This window comes from Numida meleagris, unplaced genomic scaffold (assembly GCF_002078875.1).
Source record: "Numida meleagris isolate 19003 breed g44 Domestic line unplaced genomic scaffold, NumMel1.0 unplaced_Scaffold202, whole genome shotgun sequence".
NCBI lineage: Eukaryota > Metazoa > Chordata > Aves > Galliformes > Numididae > Numida > Numida meleagris.
This window is the reverse complement of record NW_018363819.1, coordinates 252337-269461: the sequence shown is the minus strand read 5'-3', so window position 1 is coordinate 269461 and position 17125 is coordinate 252337. Positions and strand designations below refer to the sequence as shown.

Sequence of the window (17125 nt, the reverse complement as noted above, 5' to 3'; positions counted from 1 at the left end):
TTACAGGATGTAAATTTGGCAGGCCCTTTGAGCTATATATATATATTGTCTGTACTTGCATGGAATATTTCTAAAGGAAAAAGAATAATTTAAATGATCCTCTGTTTACCTGGATCCCAGATCTCAGCTGCCAGCTGTGGGCCATGAATTAGCAATGAAATGTTGATTATCACTTTCATAACTCCAAGGTAGCAGGTATTGTCTGTGTGAAACCACTGGCTAAACACTTGCTGTGAGAGAGTTGCTATGCACTTCATCTTCAGCAAAACTAATATTTAAGCAACTTACATTAGTGATTTATGATTTATTTACATTCATGTTCATGTGAACACTGAGGAAAAGGAGATCCCTTTTGTGTTTGTAGTCAACCTTCTCTAATAAAGTGCTGTTTTGAGGCCAGACTCCTATGGTGGTATAGAGGTACAAGTAAATGAGGACTTGAAAAATGCTACTTTGCTTAGCACATCTTTAGCATGGCTGAGCGCTGGATGGAGCTCATCTCTCCAATTCCCTGTTCGCATCTCCCATAGTTTTAATCTGTTTTTATCAGTAATGGAAATATTCAGCTCTCTCTTATACAGAAAAGAGGAATGCATAACAATCAAATAGAAGGTATATATAATTTCTATAAAAGAAAATACAGGACAGCTAGTGAGTAAAGAGGGCAAAGTTTGCTTAATGGGATGATTTCATACTTTTGGCATACACACTCTTTTTCAGTACTACACAGCAGTTACATCTGATAGGTGCAGTTCAGAAATGCAGAAGAGGAAGCAGACTCTTTAATACCCAGTTTCTTGACCCTTCTGCCCACTAGAACAGTTTTAATGGCCAAACTGTAACTCATAGGAATTAACTGCCTGGCTTCTGGCTATCTGCTTTTCTGTTGCTGAGAGTTTCAAATCAAATGTATAAATCATTCAGCAAAAAAAATACTAGGTGTATTAAATTTAATATTTCCTGAGGTTTGAGTGCTTAAATTTCTGTCTTCAGTGTTCCTTTTAATGCAGATTTTTATTCTGTGCCATTTTCTGCTGCTATAATGCTAAATTTTGATTGACTAGAATTATCTTAATGCCAGGTGACAATGTGAATGTACAGAGGAACTCTGAAAGGAAGCCCTAAAAACCTACAGAAAACTGTCTAGACTTGCAGAGCACAAGAAAAACAACATTAAGAAGTAATATGAGCTGTCAGCTAAGCTTCTCCATTTTCACCTGCCAAACTAGTTTATTCATTTTTTAAGTTTGATATTTCAGCTTATATAAAATAAACATATAGAATCAGTGCTCAGAGATACAACACAATTATGCAATGCTTTTTGTTTTATCATTTCAAAATTGGTCATTAAGCTGTGTGAAAATGTTGAAATACAATTTTCAAAGTAGCAAACATTCTACAAAATTTGCTCCTTTTATAGGAGGCAATGTCTATGTGATGACAGGCAAAGCAGCAGGACATTGTTAATCTTACTACATAATTTCCTTTATTTTTTTCTGGTTTCATGTAATGCAAAAGAGCGTTTTCTTTTCAAGTACAGGCCTCTGTATTATAGGAAAAATGCCTATTTTGCTGGGTGCTGCTTATACGTATAGCTACATTATATAAACATTTGGTTTTTTGTATGTATTTTTGCAAAATGCATTGGATGCTTGTAATCACATGCATTATTCACTGCGATTTCTACAGTTCTGAAAATTTTGTAAGGGAAATCCATATTTGATCTCTTCCTTAAGTCTGCTTTGCGTACTGTTACTAATAAGAAATCAATTTCATGAAAATGTAATCAATTAGAGCCAGTGATAATTTCTCTCTCTTTTTTTTTCTCCGCAGAGGATATATAATCTAGTCACTCCTAATAATATATCACCTCTGTAAAAACTCCAGTTCACCTCTGTAAAAATTCCAGTTACTGCCTAGATGAGATGTAATAGTTATAAAAATAACCAAATACACCTTTGGCAGCTTCAATGAAGGATAAGGGAAACCAGCATCATGTAACTTACTAAGCTCTCCCTGCATCAGCAGTTTCGATATTGAGAGTACATAAGGTTAAAGAACATATGGTTTTTCTGTCTGAAATATAACTGATTTCAAAGGGAACTAGTGTGTAGTGTATTTAGCACTGGTGTGAGCTGGGAATTAGGGGCCCTGAGTTTAAAGATTTTAAATGTCTAACACTTTTGTTTAGGGGTGTGCAAGCTTTGAAGGGCAAAGACCCCCTCCCACCCGGCGTGTATGCGCAGCGCTGAATAAACATACCTGCTTTATAACCTAACCTGGGGTTATAGAGTTTGATTCCGCAAGTCAATTTGGCAACCCAGATGGGACAATCTCTGTTCGGCTGCAGGACCAGTTGAGGAGGGGGACGCCTTTGGTGCACCCTGAGAGTTCTCGGAAGGACTCCCCTTTTTCATCCGATCACTGCGGGGACAGACAAGGACCATCTGAAGGCGGACCAGGTATGTTTTCATAAAGAAAGGCTCCGTAAGGCATACGCAGGAGCAGGGGACTCCGTAAGGCGTGTGGGACACCCACGCGGGAGGGAGAAGGGGTTATACGCCTGCCTAGAGGGGCTATACGCCTGCCTACCCCAGTATTGGATCCACAGGTACGGAAGGAGGTAATTACTGAAGGCAGGGGACCTTCCTAAGGGAGAGGTTGCTCTGCGGGGCAGGAGAACAACTCCCGGGAGGGGGTTCCTGCAAAGGTCGTGGGTTCGAGTCCCACTAGAGTATTGTTGCAAGGGCCCAGTTGTTTGTAATCATTGCGTAGGCTGAAGACCAACATATGAGTGAGTACTCCGAATACTTTGTAATTAACTATACTGGAAAGGTCGTGGCTATCTTATCCTGTCAAGTGGTAATTTGTGAACTTTAGGTTGTATGGCTGTGATTTCCATCTGTTGCAACCGCTCAGTACCGTATATTTAAATTGTTACTGTTACCATCAAAATATTTGAACTGTAATGGCCAAATGATAATGTGAATTTTTGTAGCAGTAGTAGCAGGAGTCGTAAGTTGTATTATTATTATTACCATCTGTTGCAAGTGTCCAGTACTGTGTATTTGAACTATTATTGATACATTTGGGATATAGTTCCAAACGTTTGGACTAAGATCTTATCCAAGCCGGCAGAGTGTGTGTGAGTGCGGTGTGACTGAGACTCACTTTAGCGTGAAGCAAGTGGAGAGTCCCAATCCGCGGTTCTGTGGGCCCGCGAGGGGCGCGGCCGGAGACTGACGAAGCGGCTGTGGTGGTGAAAGGCAGACTTTGAATTAATGTGTAAACACTAAGACTCCTTTCTCTGAAACAGAATTAAAACAGTTCCTCACAAGAAGGAGTCGAAGTTGAAAAGAAAAGAAGAAAAAGATGAGAAAAGGGATCCTTTAGATAACTTGCCCCCCTTAAAATTCGGAAGCAATGCAGGCGGCAGCCACCTCTGCAGAGGCAGGGAGTGTTCCTGCTGCGGATCCTATGCAGGGTCCTAGAGAGAGCACACATCCTCGATTACGGAGGGAATTGGAACAATGTAAACGGGACCTGGAGAATTTTCCTTTCTCTAATAGTAACCTTACTAACACTTCACTGTGTCCTCTTAGGGAAGTTCCCTTAGGTCAAAGAGAAATAGGGTATGTTGTTTATTGCAGGAGCTCTTACAAGAGGCTCAGAAAGTGTATGTCAGAAGGGAGATGAGAAAGAAAAACAAAAGGCTAAGTTAACGATTTCAACAGTGGATTATGTAGTGAAACGAATGGGTAACAGAGAAAGGAACACGGAAGGAAGGTTGGGCCCTGGAGGGAGACAGGGAGGAAAGATTCCAAGGATAAACTGTACTGGTTGTTGTCAGTGTCACTGCGATTGTTAAATGTTTATGCTGTGAAAGTGTTACCTAAGAAGCTGTTATGTGACAAGGGGTCTAAAGAGATACCGAAAAGAATCCCTGGTTGTGTTTTGGCTCACTGGAGAGACATTGCTGGTGAGCCAGGAGAATATTGAACAAGAAATCAGGAACACAAATGATGTAACAGGACCAGTTTTTATAACTGAGTATCCTAATTGTGAGACCAAGTGCTGGGTGTTTGTGGAAATTGAAGAACTGTATTGTTTGACTTGTGGGTTTTGAAGGGAGTGGGACAAACTGTTTTAATGATATATGGAGGTGTAATTGTTGATGGTATGATATGTAGAAGCGCAACTGTTGATGGTATGTGGAAGTGTAATTGAGGGTATGAAAATGGCAAAAGAGTTAAGGAAAACAATGAGTTTGAGATATTAGGGCTTGTGATCTGTGCTGGCCAAAGCAGATGGGTGCTGGCACGAGAACAACCCCTCACACTGCCACCCCACCCCCCCACGGCTCATAAACAGAACTCTTGAAGTGACAGAACTGGGAGCCAGAGATTGTAGTGAGAAGCGTGTTACTTGTGAACAGGGCAGGGACAGGACAGGACACTGGAAGTGAGAATAGCCTTCACCTGCAGAGATTTAGGAAACCTGATATCCCAGTGTTAGCATTGGAAGCCTCCGGAGGGGAGGAGGTGAAGCTGAAATATAACATTAGTAGTTTTTGTAATGATGAAAGTTTGGAAAGTGAAAAAAGTTTGGGAAAGACACAGGCTGAGGAAGGCAAAGATCAGCAAGGTGTAACAGGGATTTGGAAAACTGATTAACAGAGAGAGTAAGGAAATTGGGAAGAACAACAGCAGCTGCTACTGTTGCTGCACTAGAAAAGAGCCCTAGGACTTGGAGATCCCCTGAGGGAAAAGTAGGGGGCCTGGAAGGCCCCAGGGAGGGTTCCACCCCCACTGGACCAAAAGCAGCATGCAAATAGCAGGGGAATGGGACATTGGTGAAGAAGCTGTACCAAGCTGAGTGGGGGAGGTAACCGCCTCTGATCACAAAAGCTGAATGATGGAACCTGGGAAGTTAACCTTAGCAGACCCACTGCCAGGGTTAAATTGGTTAAATTGCAGCTAGGGGAGCAGGGTAAAGAGGTTTATTTTCTGGTGGGTACGAGTGCCTCTTACTCTGTGCTACATCAAGAATTATTACCTGTAGATGGTTTTTCTAACAGTAGTAGGAAGGAACTACTGGCCAACAAGAAAAGCTTACTTTTGGGGACCAATTAAGTACAGGCTGGGAAAATAAGTAGGAATACATAAATTCTTGTATATGCCAGATTCTCCAAAACCATTACTCGGGCAAGACTTAGTAGAACAAATGGATGCAGAGATTACATTCAGTAAAAATCAGAGCTAAGGGTCCCATTAGAAGTTAAGTTAAAAGCATGAGCCAGCCGTGAAAAACCAGACAGCAAGAGCTATAGTTTAGTACAAGATTTGAGGAAAATTAATAGAATTATTGAAGATATACACCCAGTGGTGGCAAATCCATACACTTTATTAAGCAAGTTAAGGAATGAGTAGGTGGGGTTTACCTTCTGGATTTGAAGGATGCCTTTTCTGCCTGGTTTTGCCAAAGAAAGTCTAAAGTTATTTGCCTTTGAATAGGAAAACCCAATACAGAGAGAAAAAGATTCAGTTAACCTGGACAGTGTTACCCAGGGTTGTGAGAACAGCCCAATGATTTTTCTGAGGACCAGACAGCTCGTGAGCCCGAGACTTGGGTTCCTCCATCCCAAGGTGGAACTTTACTGCAGTACATGGATGCCACAGTAACAAAAGAGGACTGTGTACAATGAACTGTGAGTTTGCTGCATTTCTTGGTTTAAATGATTATCAAGTTTCTCGACAGAAAGCTCAACTGATCCAAGAGAAGGAAGGAAGCAATTTGCAGAATGCCCAGAGCACCAACACAGAGCTACCTCTGAGCCAGCAGCGTGCAACTGCTTGGAGACTGCCTATGCCAGTTGGACAGACCTACAGGAGGAACCACTGGATGATGCTGAGGATTCCTGGATTCATCGACAGAAGCAGTTTTGTGAGACAAGGAAACTGTAAGGCAGGATATGCTACTACTGACAAGGTAATAGAAGCAAAACCATTACCTGTGGGGACTTGCACTCAGAAGGCCAAAATAACTGCCTTGAGAAGAGCCTTAAATATACGGACAGATGCTAAATATGGATTTGGGGTGGTACATGCTCATAATACCACCTGGAAAGAGCAAGGATTGCTCGCACACAAGGAAAACAAATTAAGCATGGTGTAAATCTACAAAAAGGTGTGGCTATTATACATTGTAAAGGACATCAAGAAGGTAACACTGTACAGGGAACTGGAAATAAGATGACAGATCAGGTGGCGGAATGGGCAGCTGAAGGAAAAGAAATTGTTGAACTGGCTTTAATTCCAGATGGTAAACTTCAAATTTCTGAACGTGAGTCAGAATGGGTAAAGTATTTTAGAGAGGATAGGAATCTAATTAATGGTTTATGAAGGGAAGAGAGCAAGGACACATTGTTGTGCCCATTAGTATTTTATCGAAATTGATCCTAAGGAAACATAATAAAACATATTGGGGAACAGACACTACAAAGTATTTGCACGATCTGAGCACCAGGAACAGAGTACAAGAGGGGCCTATTTTTCTAGTTTTCTTGGGCAGCAATGGCAGGTAGACTTCACAGAACTCCCAAGAAAAGGGGGGTATAGGTACCTATTGGTCTTATCAGGTCCCTTTTCAGGATGGCTGGAGGCATTCCCTTGCAGAGTTAATAAGGCTAGGGAGATGACAAGAGTTTTGTTACAAGAACTTTGTTGCTAGGGTAGTGCAACAAATAAGCAGGTTATTGGGAATTGATTGGTAATTACATACTCCTTACAGGCCTCAGTCAAGTGGCTAAATGGAGAAAATGAATCATTTGATCAAATTACAGATTGTTAAATTGGGGCAGGGAGCTGGAATTACCTGGCCCCAAGCTTCACCATTAGCCCTCTTGAGGATTAGAACGAAACCTCGGGTAAAAGAAGGGCTGAGCCTATTTGAGATCCTGTAGGAGGATGGCTCCGCATCAGTGTTTCGTCAAAGAGAAAGGGCCTCTTAAGCTGAAACTTAAGAAGCAAAATCTATTACTTGTATTCTGTAAATAGTATGTGCATACAATTTGCTTTAGCCTGGCTCAATAATTAATATGACTCAGAACATGGCACAGAAGTTAAACCTTTCTGACTGCTGGATATGTATGGCTCTATCCAGGAATGGAGGAATGGAATTTCCCAGGTATGGGATTCCAAGTACTAATTGGACAGTGTGTCGCAGTAGGTGCGCTCATGTAAATTCTACGAAAGAATTAGCAGAATAAATCAGAGCTATTGTGTCTATATAGACCAGTCTCGAAGAGTGAAAACAGATTTAGAAGAAATTTGGAAACATACTTGATTGATACATCAAGTATCTCTTGATGATACCTCTGCTGGGTTTACAGAACTGTGGGACAAATTAACCAGTTGGTTACCAAATTTTGCATGGCTAAAGCAACTCTTTGTGGCTTGAACTATTGTAATCATCCTGCTCATTCTAATGTGCGTCGTGTAAATTGCTTAGCTTAGCTTTTCACTGTCAGCCATTGCTTAGTTTAGCTCTCCATTGTTAGCTCAAGGAAGTATTGCTGAAAGCCAGCAAGAAAAGAACCAATGGGAGAACAATGAAAGGGGGAACAGGTATAATAAGAAACTGCAAAGGCATGCAAGATAGGAGAGCCTCCTCAAACTGGGACAAAGGTCAGGAGAACATGGTGAGGAAGACTTCTGACTTCATCCAAGAGCGACCACCAGGTGGGGAGGAAGACGTCGAGCCTTCGCGCAACAACCACCAGAAAGAGCTACAACACATGTGCAAAGGGGAGGGACAACATGCAAATGAATTCCTGGAAAAGTAATGAATATGGCTATATAAAACCTCTGGGGATATTTACGAGGAATGGAAGAAACATAAACTAAGGCAGAAGGTGGAAACTGGAAGATACTTCAAATCCTCCCACTCTCAGAATGGGGCAATGTAGCGAATTCTTTCGCTAAGTTTAAGGGAAAAGGGGGGATCAAGTTGGGAATTAGGGGCCTTGAGTTTAAAGATTTTAAATGTCTAACACTTTTGTCTAGGGGTGTGCGAGCTTTGAAGGGCGAAGACCCCCTCGCACCCAGCGTGTATGCGCAGCGCTGAATAAACATACCTGCTTTATAACCTTATATAGAGTTATAGAGTTTGATACCGCAAGTAAGGTGCATACCAATATATCTAGGAGCTTTCATTATCATGTTAAATCTGGCTACATATGACCTGTGCAACATCAGGCATGCTGTCATTGCCACAGTTGCAGGCTGGCATTTCCTTGTCCACTCCTATTCTTGCCAGTAGGACAAATAATGTTAGCCTGAGCCCTGCTCAGCTGTATTTTCCCTCCCCCTGAAACTTTATTCTGAAAGCTTCAGTGTTGGAGAAAAGTAGTGAAAGGAAGAGGTGATGTATCTTGCAGCGTATTCTAGCAAACATCTCACAAAAATGAAATAATTTTGCAGGCTCTGGAGAAAGAAACTTTATTTTCCAAATTGTGACAGAGGATAAACAAAAAAATGAGATAGCCTGTAGTCATTTGATTTGCTCCTGAAGTCAGGATCACTGATGATAAAGTGGTCTTGAATTGCTTCGTCAACAACTGCTACACCAACAATATCTCCTTAGTAAGTTAACAGTGCAATTTTCCTTAATTTGTTCTCCATCCGCCAATTATCTGATTCATTGTCTGCTTAGAAGAACTGCTATTCTCATGATTACCCTCATCTCTGGAGTTTCTGAAGTTACATTTACCCTCTCTGCTCCTTCCGTTTTCTTTGCTCATTTCCTTCATTTGTCCAAACCACTATTATCTTCAACATCTCCTTTAATCACTTTCAGTCATCTTTTAGGGCCAACAAATATTCCTTGATACACTATCATGCACATTAATAGTCAGCAAAGAAGTCTGTGCCCTAGTGAGAAATCTAAATTGTATCCTCATGAGGAAGTTCAAAATGAAAACCTTTTCCCAGTAAATACACCCAAAGGATCACATCATGACTTCTCACATAATGTCAGGGCTACATAAGAAAAATTAGCCTGTGGAGTAGAAATCTTGGAAAATCTGGTTGTTATAAATAACTTTAGGATCAAAGGAGTAGGAACCAAAATTTCTATGTAGATTTTTACATTTACTGCACAGTTGATACAGTTTGTCTATCTCTACATTGCTGCTCATTGTTTTAATGAAACTACACAAATAGTAATGTGTAAAGATTTGGTTTAACAAATACTCATGGAATTTCTTTTGCTAGTAACAGCAACCTCAGAAGTATTTATTCTCTCATTTGAATGGTGGCCACACTTAAATAAATGATCTTTGTAGGCAAGTAAAACTAATCTTTTAAATTTTATTTGATTCTCTTTCCTCTGGATTAATCTCACACTGGGCACAAATAGTGGATAAAGTTCACTTTAGTGGGACTGTTCTGGGTAAAGCCCTTCCCATCTGTAGTTTCCCTCCCGGCCCTCTATTTGTAAAACTTTACCGTGGAAAAATTACTTACTATTAACATTGAAGCAGCAATAGGAGTCTCACCTAATATTTTAGATGCAGTGTACAAATATGCATAAACTTGAACTCCTTGACAATATCTACTATCTGTCCTATCTGCCTATTTACTCTCTGTTATCAAGGACTAATAATCAACATATAAGGCATACTCTAAATATCTATACCACTTCCAGAATTCTCTCTTTTCTTAATTCAGAGACAGAGAGTGCAAAGTTGATTGTGAACTTTTAAAAACATTAATACTATCTTGTCCAGAATCCAGATATAGCAAGACAAAGTTGTAAGTTAGCAATCTGAGAAATACTGCATCATAACTGAGTTCCAAATGAACGTAACTAATCCTGCATTTATTAAAAATAACTCATACATCAGATTAAAAAAATATACCAAATCAGGTAGTAAGTTTAGATAAAACAAATATTGCAGATTGCTTAAAGATTTTTCATTTGTCCTCTGTATCTATCACAATGTTACAGGACTTGACTTGACACTGTTTTTTTCTGGATGGCTGCAGCATCATTCAGTACAGGATGAATACAATACTCTTTCAGTAAAAGATTATTCACTATTCTATTTTATTCTAGTGCTTCAATATCTGGACTCTATCTTATATTTAAAGTATATTTCAACTTTTTCTATAATGACAGTATTTCCTTGTTGTATTTTCTGAATTTTGAAAAGTTGTGGCAGCCAGCTAAAGTCCCCAGTTACTGGAAAAGGGGAAACACATTGTTCATTTCTAAAAAGGTAACAAGGAGAACCTGCGGAAATACTGACCAGTCAGTCAAATCTCTGTGCCAGTTAAGAGCCTGGAAACAATGCTAAGCCATATGGAAGACAGGGAGGTGCTCGGAGGCAGATAACATGGCTTCACAAAGGGCAAATCGTGACTAACTTGTTGGCCTTCTAATGTGTAGAGACAGTAAATGTGAACAAGGGAACTGATATAATTTACCCAGACTTGTGCAAAGCTTTTGATAAGGCTCCACACAGAATCTTTGTGTCTAAATTGGAAAGACATGGATATGATGGATGGACTATTCAGTGGATGAAGATTCAAAATGTCACAGTCAATTGCCCAATGTTCAAGTGAAGGCCACTGATGAGTGGGGTCCCTAAGGGGTCTGTACTGGGACTGGTACTGTTTAGTATCTTTATTAATAACATTGACAGTGAGATTGAATGCACTCTCAAGTACATTCGTGGAGGACACCAAGTTGAGTGGTACAGTTGGTACTCTAGAGCAGGTATGTCCAGTCCACAGAATGAAGCCCTGTACAGAGAGTAATGTGCCATGACCCCTGCTGCTGCACTATCATGGTGGCGGCTATTCCGCACCCTGGCCCAGCCCAGGCCCAGGTATATACTCATCACTCAGTAACAACCAAAACATTAGCCTAAGACTATTCTTCTCCACTCAACACAGCTCAGGCTAGCAAAAAAAATTGGATGCCCATGCTCTAGAAAGAAGGGATGCTATCTAGAGGGACCTTGACAAGCTTGAGAGTTGGGCCCATATGAATCTCATAAAGTTCAACGAGGACAAACACAAGGTCATACACTTGGGTCAGGGCAGTCCCCAGCATCCATACAAACTAGACAATGAATGGATTGAGAGTAGCCCTGCAGAGACAGACTTAGATTAAAAATTGGACATGAGCTGAAAACGTACCCTTGAACAAAAAGTTAATCACACCCTGGGCTCCATAAAAATAAACGTCCCTAGCAGATCAAGGGAGGTGATCCTCCTCTTCTGCTTTGCATTCATGAGATCCCACCTAGAGTACTGATGGGGGTCCCAATCACAAGGTAGAATAAGATTAATTAGGCTGCACTTTGAGTACTGTGTTCAGTTTTGGGCCCATTACTACAGGAGAGACACTGAGGTCCTGGAGCACACACAAAGAAGGGCAACAAACCTGATGAAGGGTATGGAACACAAACCTTATAAGAAACAACTGAGGGAACTGGGATTGTTTAGTCTGGAGAAGATGAGGCTCAGGGAAGATTTTGTCACTCTCTACGATCACCTGAAAGGAGGTTGTAGTGAGGAGAGAGTTGGCCTCTTTTCCCATGTAACTAGCAATAGAGGTAATGGCCTTAAGTTGTGCCAGGCAAAGTTCAGGTTAGACAATAGGAGAAATTTCTTCTCAGAAAGACTGGTGAGACATTAGAATAAGTTGCTCAGTGAGGTGATGGAATCCCTGTCCCTAGAGGTTTGCAAGAAAAGGATAGCTGCGGCAGTTAGGGTCATAGTTTAGTGAACATGGTGGAGGTGGGTTGACAGTTGGACTAGGTGATCTTTGTGGTCTTTTTAATCTTAATAATTCTATGATTCTATGATAAGGAATAATACTTTTACTATGAAGGTGGTTAGATACTAGAATATTTTGGCCACAGAAGATGTGGATGCCCTATCCCTGGAAGTGTTGAAGGTTGGATGGAGCTTTGAGTGACCCAGTCTTTTAGAAGGCAGGGGGTTTGGAACTGGATGATCTTTAAAGTCTCTTCCAACCCAAGCCATTCTATCATTCTATGACTTTAAGCTGCTATTAATGAAAAAAGTGCTCATAAAAGCATGAATCTAGTCAGTCACTGAACATTGCATACCATTTAAAATATACCACCTGTCATGACAAAAACAAACACAAACAGTCCCTCTGTTAAAATTGTTCCGCCTGTGATGAAACAATAACTACAAATGTACAAATGTACACACTACACCCAGTCTCTCCCTAAAGTACCATAGGTACATACTCTCAACCGTCAGACGAAAGAATATTTAGTTACCTTGTGCAAAGTGCAATAGCTTCTTCTGAAAAAACAAAGCCATATTCTGTAATAATCTTCAGGCTTAGTTCTCAATATTATTTTTTTCATGAAAAAGGGCAAATAAGGGTTAGAGTCACTAGATGAGTGATTTGAACTTGTATCTTTCACATTATTCAGGCAAATGCAGCATTAAGTACTCCACAAATGAGAAATTCTTAAAAGAATGAAGTTGTAGAGACAAAATTAAATGATATATTGTAATACAACTGAACATCATGTAGACAAAGTCGCATGGGCAACAAAAATGATAGCCTTTCCTATTAGGACTTGACTTCGCAACATTAGCTGTCTTCTCTATATTTAAGTGTACTCGAAAACCTAAACACATTCCTTACATTTGACAGTCACAAGTACTGTGAATATAATGGAAATGAAAACATGGGTAGATACTTTGAGTAAGAGAAATCAGAAACATAATATTTTTGTCTTCATTCTATAGTAGGAAAGGAAATATTTTAATAAAAGGCATTCAGAATAATTGCAGTAGATGTAAAAGTTAGGAAATTCTGGTCATCCTCACCATTGTTTATAATCAGCATCACAGTTGCAGTAGTACTTGGGATCAGTACAGTTGCGTTCAATTCCACAGGCACATTTCTGAATACCAGGTCCTGATCCGCCCCAATAGTAATGCTTCTCATTGGCTTTTCCAACCCACCAGGTATATGGATTCCCTTCTGCAAGGAATGAAAATGAAAGGTTATGGTTCATCACAGAAGTAGCTCTCCATTATGCATTAACTGGGCTCAGATGTTTAATATGCAGACATTAGAAACACATAACTGGACTGCCACCTTGCATTTCTGGCAAGCAAATGCACTCAATTACCAGTGAACAGTTCAAAGGACTTTGCCAGGTAAACAAAACACATTTTCTTTTCTGTATTCACATGATTTGTAATGACTGATAAGAATTAAATATTTCTATCTTGTATGTTCTTTGTTCTCAGTTTGTATAATTGAAAGACGTGGGCAGGTTCCATAATTATTTTCAATTATTTTCAAGTTACTATATTTAGCTATCAGATGGATTATTCAATATTTATACTAAAGGCTTCATTGAAACATACATTGTATTTATACCTGCATAAAAGAGCTTTTAGTTGGAAATTAATCTATTTTCACTGGAAAGCAAGCACACTCATCATGGTCGCTCCATCTGGTCCAAAGGAAAGCAGAAAATCCCTAAGCATCTTAACCATTATTAAAGAATCCATGTAAAAGTTTTGATTCAATACTAGAGCAATGGTGTCATGGTTTTTGTCATTTTTTGTTGTTGATATTCCACATCATAACATCATGTAAAGCACTGGCAGTTAAAGAGTTAATGTCCTGGTTTCTGTGGACTGCCTTTTTTGGGTGCTTGGTTCTCCAAGGGGGAGGGGAGGAGCTGCACTCCCCAGGGGTCTTTTTGTCTGGAGGGGGCTGTTGAAGCCTACTGGAAGATCGGGAACTCTCTTTTCCTATGTGGCAGAGAAGCACATGGTCCCCTTGCAGCTTACGGAGTAAGAATCTCAGCTTTGAATTCTCTCTGTTTTGATTTATTGGCCTCAACTTCGATATCATATTTAGTAAATTAACGTTCTTCCTCAGATTGTTGCCGCTGTTTTATTTTAGACCCGTCTACGGTTTTCCTACCCTTCCCCTTTTCCCTTTGTTTTCCCCAGGGCATGGGTCCGCGGGTCTCCTGCCACATTAGCCACGGGACTGGTCCGTGCCTGCTCCTAAACTGCCGGTACTATTTTTTTTTCTCCTTTCCCTCTTTTCCGGGCTGGTGGGCCTGTGGGCCTGCTGTCCCCCTGTCATGGACACAGATCCATAGATAACACCATGACAAAATGTTATCTGACCTTTAATATTTCTTGGCATTGAGTCTCTATGTTGATATTTTCATATACTTCTCCAAGTTGATTTCTAATGTTTTTGGACAAATGAAGACTCTTACATGTAATTTAAAAAGTAAATAAATCCCATCTTTATTTGAAGTAGTCACTTTTTATGCCTCCAGTTCAGCATATGAGCCTATATGAGCTTAACTTCAAACTCATGAGAGTAACCCAATCAATTGCAATACAGTTATCCTGGTGCTTTTTCACATTTAGAAAACATGATAGAACTCAGCCTATAAACGTGTCTCTTTACAATGCTTTATTCCCCCCACCTGTACTGCTCTGCAACCTGTTTTCTCATCAAATCAGATGAAGCCATTAGCATGGAATTCACTTATTAATAAATTTTATAGACAAAATCCTACAGAATAGATTCTATTTTTTGATAATTTTCTGCTCTTATGCATCTCAAAAAACTGATATCCATAATCCTAAAAATAGTCATCTAATAATTAAATTTGATCATCTAGATAATAAATTTACTTATCTCAGACATATGTGGAGAGAGATTCAGACAAATCTTTAAAGAAAATTCCAGAGATGGAGAGAGTAAACAAATATGATCAGATATGTTTAGCAAACAAAAACAAATAAAAAGAACCCTACAACTCTCTAAAACACATACTTTGTTCAATGATTTTGATTGTTAGATATCATATAAATACCACCATTGAAAATACAGTAATGAGAAAAATTAATGGAAGCGGAAGGTTTTTATTTGTTGTTAATATCCTGCGCAGTATGACCTACCACTAGTGCAAAGAGTATGTTAATAGAATGAGCTGAATCTGGGATTTAAATTGATCATTTTGGTTTCTGATTATCATGGAACTAATTGTTGTGAGCTAAAAGAACATGTTATGTGGATGCTGCAACAGCATTTTCAAGTTGCAATAAAATCTATCAGATACGAAAATATGCAGTCCTGGCTTTCAAAAGATTGTTTAATACAAAGAATATAATGGTAAATGTCTTTCCAACAGCTAATGACAGAATGTGGTGGCTTCCTGATGGGTATTCTTAGAGGTATTCCTATTCCCTCAGAGTAAGAAAGCAGGCAGGGGAGGCAGGAAACCAGAATGGCTTGGCAAGGATCTGCTGATCAAACTGAGGGAAAAGAAGGGCAAGTACAGACAGTGAAAGCAAGGACATGTCACCTGGAAAGAGTACAGGGATGCTGTCCTAACTTGCAGAGATGGGATTAGGAAAGCTAAGGCACAGATGGAACTGAACTTGTCAAGGGATGTTAAAAACAACAAGTGATTCTACAGGTACGTAGGTCAGAAAAGACAGGGCACAGAGCATTTATCTCCCCTGTTAAATGAGAAAAGAGAACTGGTTACAACAGATACAGAGATGGTTGAGGTACTCAGTGAGTTCTTTGCCTCAGTCTTCACTGGCAGCCAGGATTCTCACATCTCTGAACCTCACATCGCTGAACCTGAACCTCTAGGTGGGAACTGGGGGAACAAATTCGTACCCATTCTAAGAGTGGAGAAAGTCCAAGACCAACTCATGAGACTGAATGTGTACAAGTCCATGGGGCCAGATGATATGCATCCTAGGGTCCTAAGGGAACTGGCTGATGTGGTTGTTGAACTGCTTTCCATCATATTTGAAAAGTCATGGCTGTCAGGCAAGGTCCCCAGGGACAGAAAAAAGGGAAACATTATTCTCATTTACAAGAAAGGGAGGAAGAAGGACCTGGGAAACTACAGGCTGGTGACCTTCACCTCTGTGCCTGGGATGATCACGGAACAGATCCTCCTGGAAAACATGTTAAGGAACATGAGAAATGAGCAGGTGTTCTGAGACGGCCAGCATGGCTTCATCAAGGGAAGATTGTCCCTGACCAATCTAGTGGCCTTATATGATGGAGTGACAGCATTGGTGGACGAAGGGAAGGCAACTGATGCCATCTTCCTGGATTTCTGCAAGGCCTTTGAGGCAGTCCCCCACCACATCCTTATCTCCAGATTGGAAAGATATGGATTTCAAAGGTGAGCTATTCTGTGGATAAGGAATTGGCTGCAAGGTCACAGCCAGAGGATTATGGCCTATGGCTCTATGTCCAAGTGGAGGCCAGTGATGAGTGATGTCCCCCAGGGATCTGTCTTGGTTTCAGTATTCTTCAGCATCTTTATCAGTGACGTAGATGATGGTATCGTGTGCACCTTCAGCAAGTTTGCTGATGACACTAAACTGAGTGTTGTAGTTGATATAGCAGAAGGAAGGGATGCCATCCAGAGGTACCTTGATAAACCCAAAAGGTGGGCCCTTATGAACCTAATAAGGTTTAACAAAGCAAAGTGAAGTGTTTTTCACTTAGGTCAAGGTAATCCCGGGTATGTATACAAACTGGGAGAACAACTCCTTGAGAGTAGTGCTTCTGAAAAGGACTTGGGGTTTCTGGTTGATGAAAATCTTAACATGAGCCAGCAGTGTGCACTTGCAGTCTGGAAGGCCAATGGTATCTTGGGCTACGTCAGAAGAGAGGTGGCTAGCAGGGCAAAGGAGGTGACTGTCCCCCTCCATTCTGCCCTCGTGAGGCCCCAGCTGGAGTACTGCGTCCAAGTCTGCATCCCAAAATACAGGAAAGATATGGATCTTTTGGATGGGTCCAGGGGAGGGGCAGAAAGATGATCCAAGGGCTGGAGCACCTCTCCTATGAAGATAGGCTGAAGCAACTGGGCTTGTTCAGCCTGAAAAAGAAAAGGCTGCGGGGAGACTTCATTATGACCTTCCAGTATTTAAAGGGAGTTGATGAACATGAGAGAAACAAACTTTTGACATGGGTAGACAGTGATAGGATAAGGGAGAATAGTTTTAAACTAAAGGAAGGGAGATTTAGGTTGGATATCAAGGGGGAAGTT

The 17125-nt window shown here is 40.5% G+C and overlaps 1 protein-coding gene across 1 annotated transcript in view; it reads right to left on the bottom strand.

Annotated features, from left to right (window-relative positions):
- The window catches only part of CNTNAP2 (contactin associated protein-like 2), a 435310-nt gene that overhangs the window by 191190 nt on the left and 226995 nt on the right, over nucleotides 1-17125 (bottom strand). Inside the window, exon 6 of the mRNA XM_021382279.1 lies at nucleotides 12885-13041. Coding sequence (XP_021237954.1) covers nucleotides 12885-13041 — 157 coding nt within the window. The remainder of the gene's footprint in view (nucleotides 1-12884; nucleotides 13042-17125) is intronic.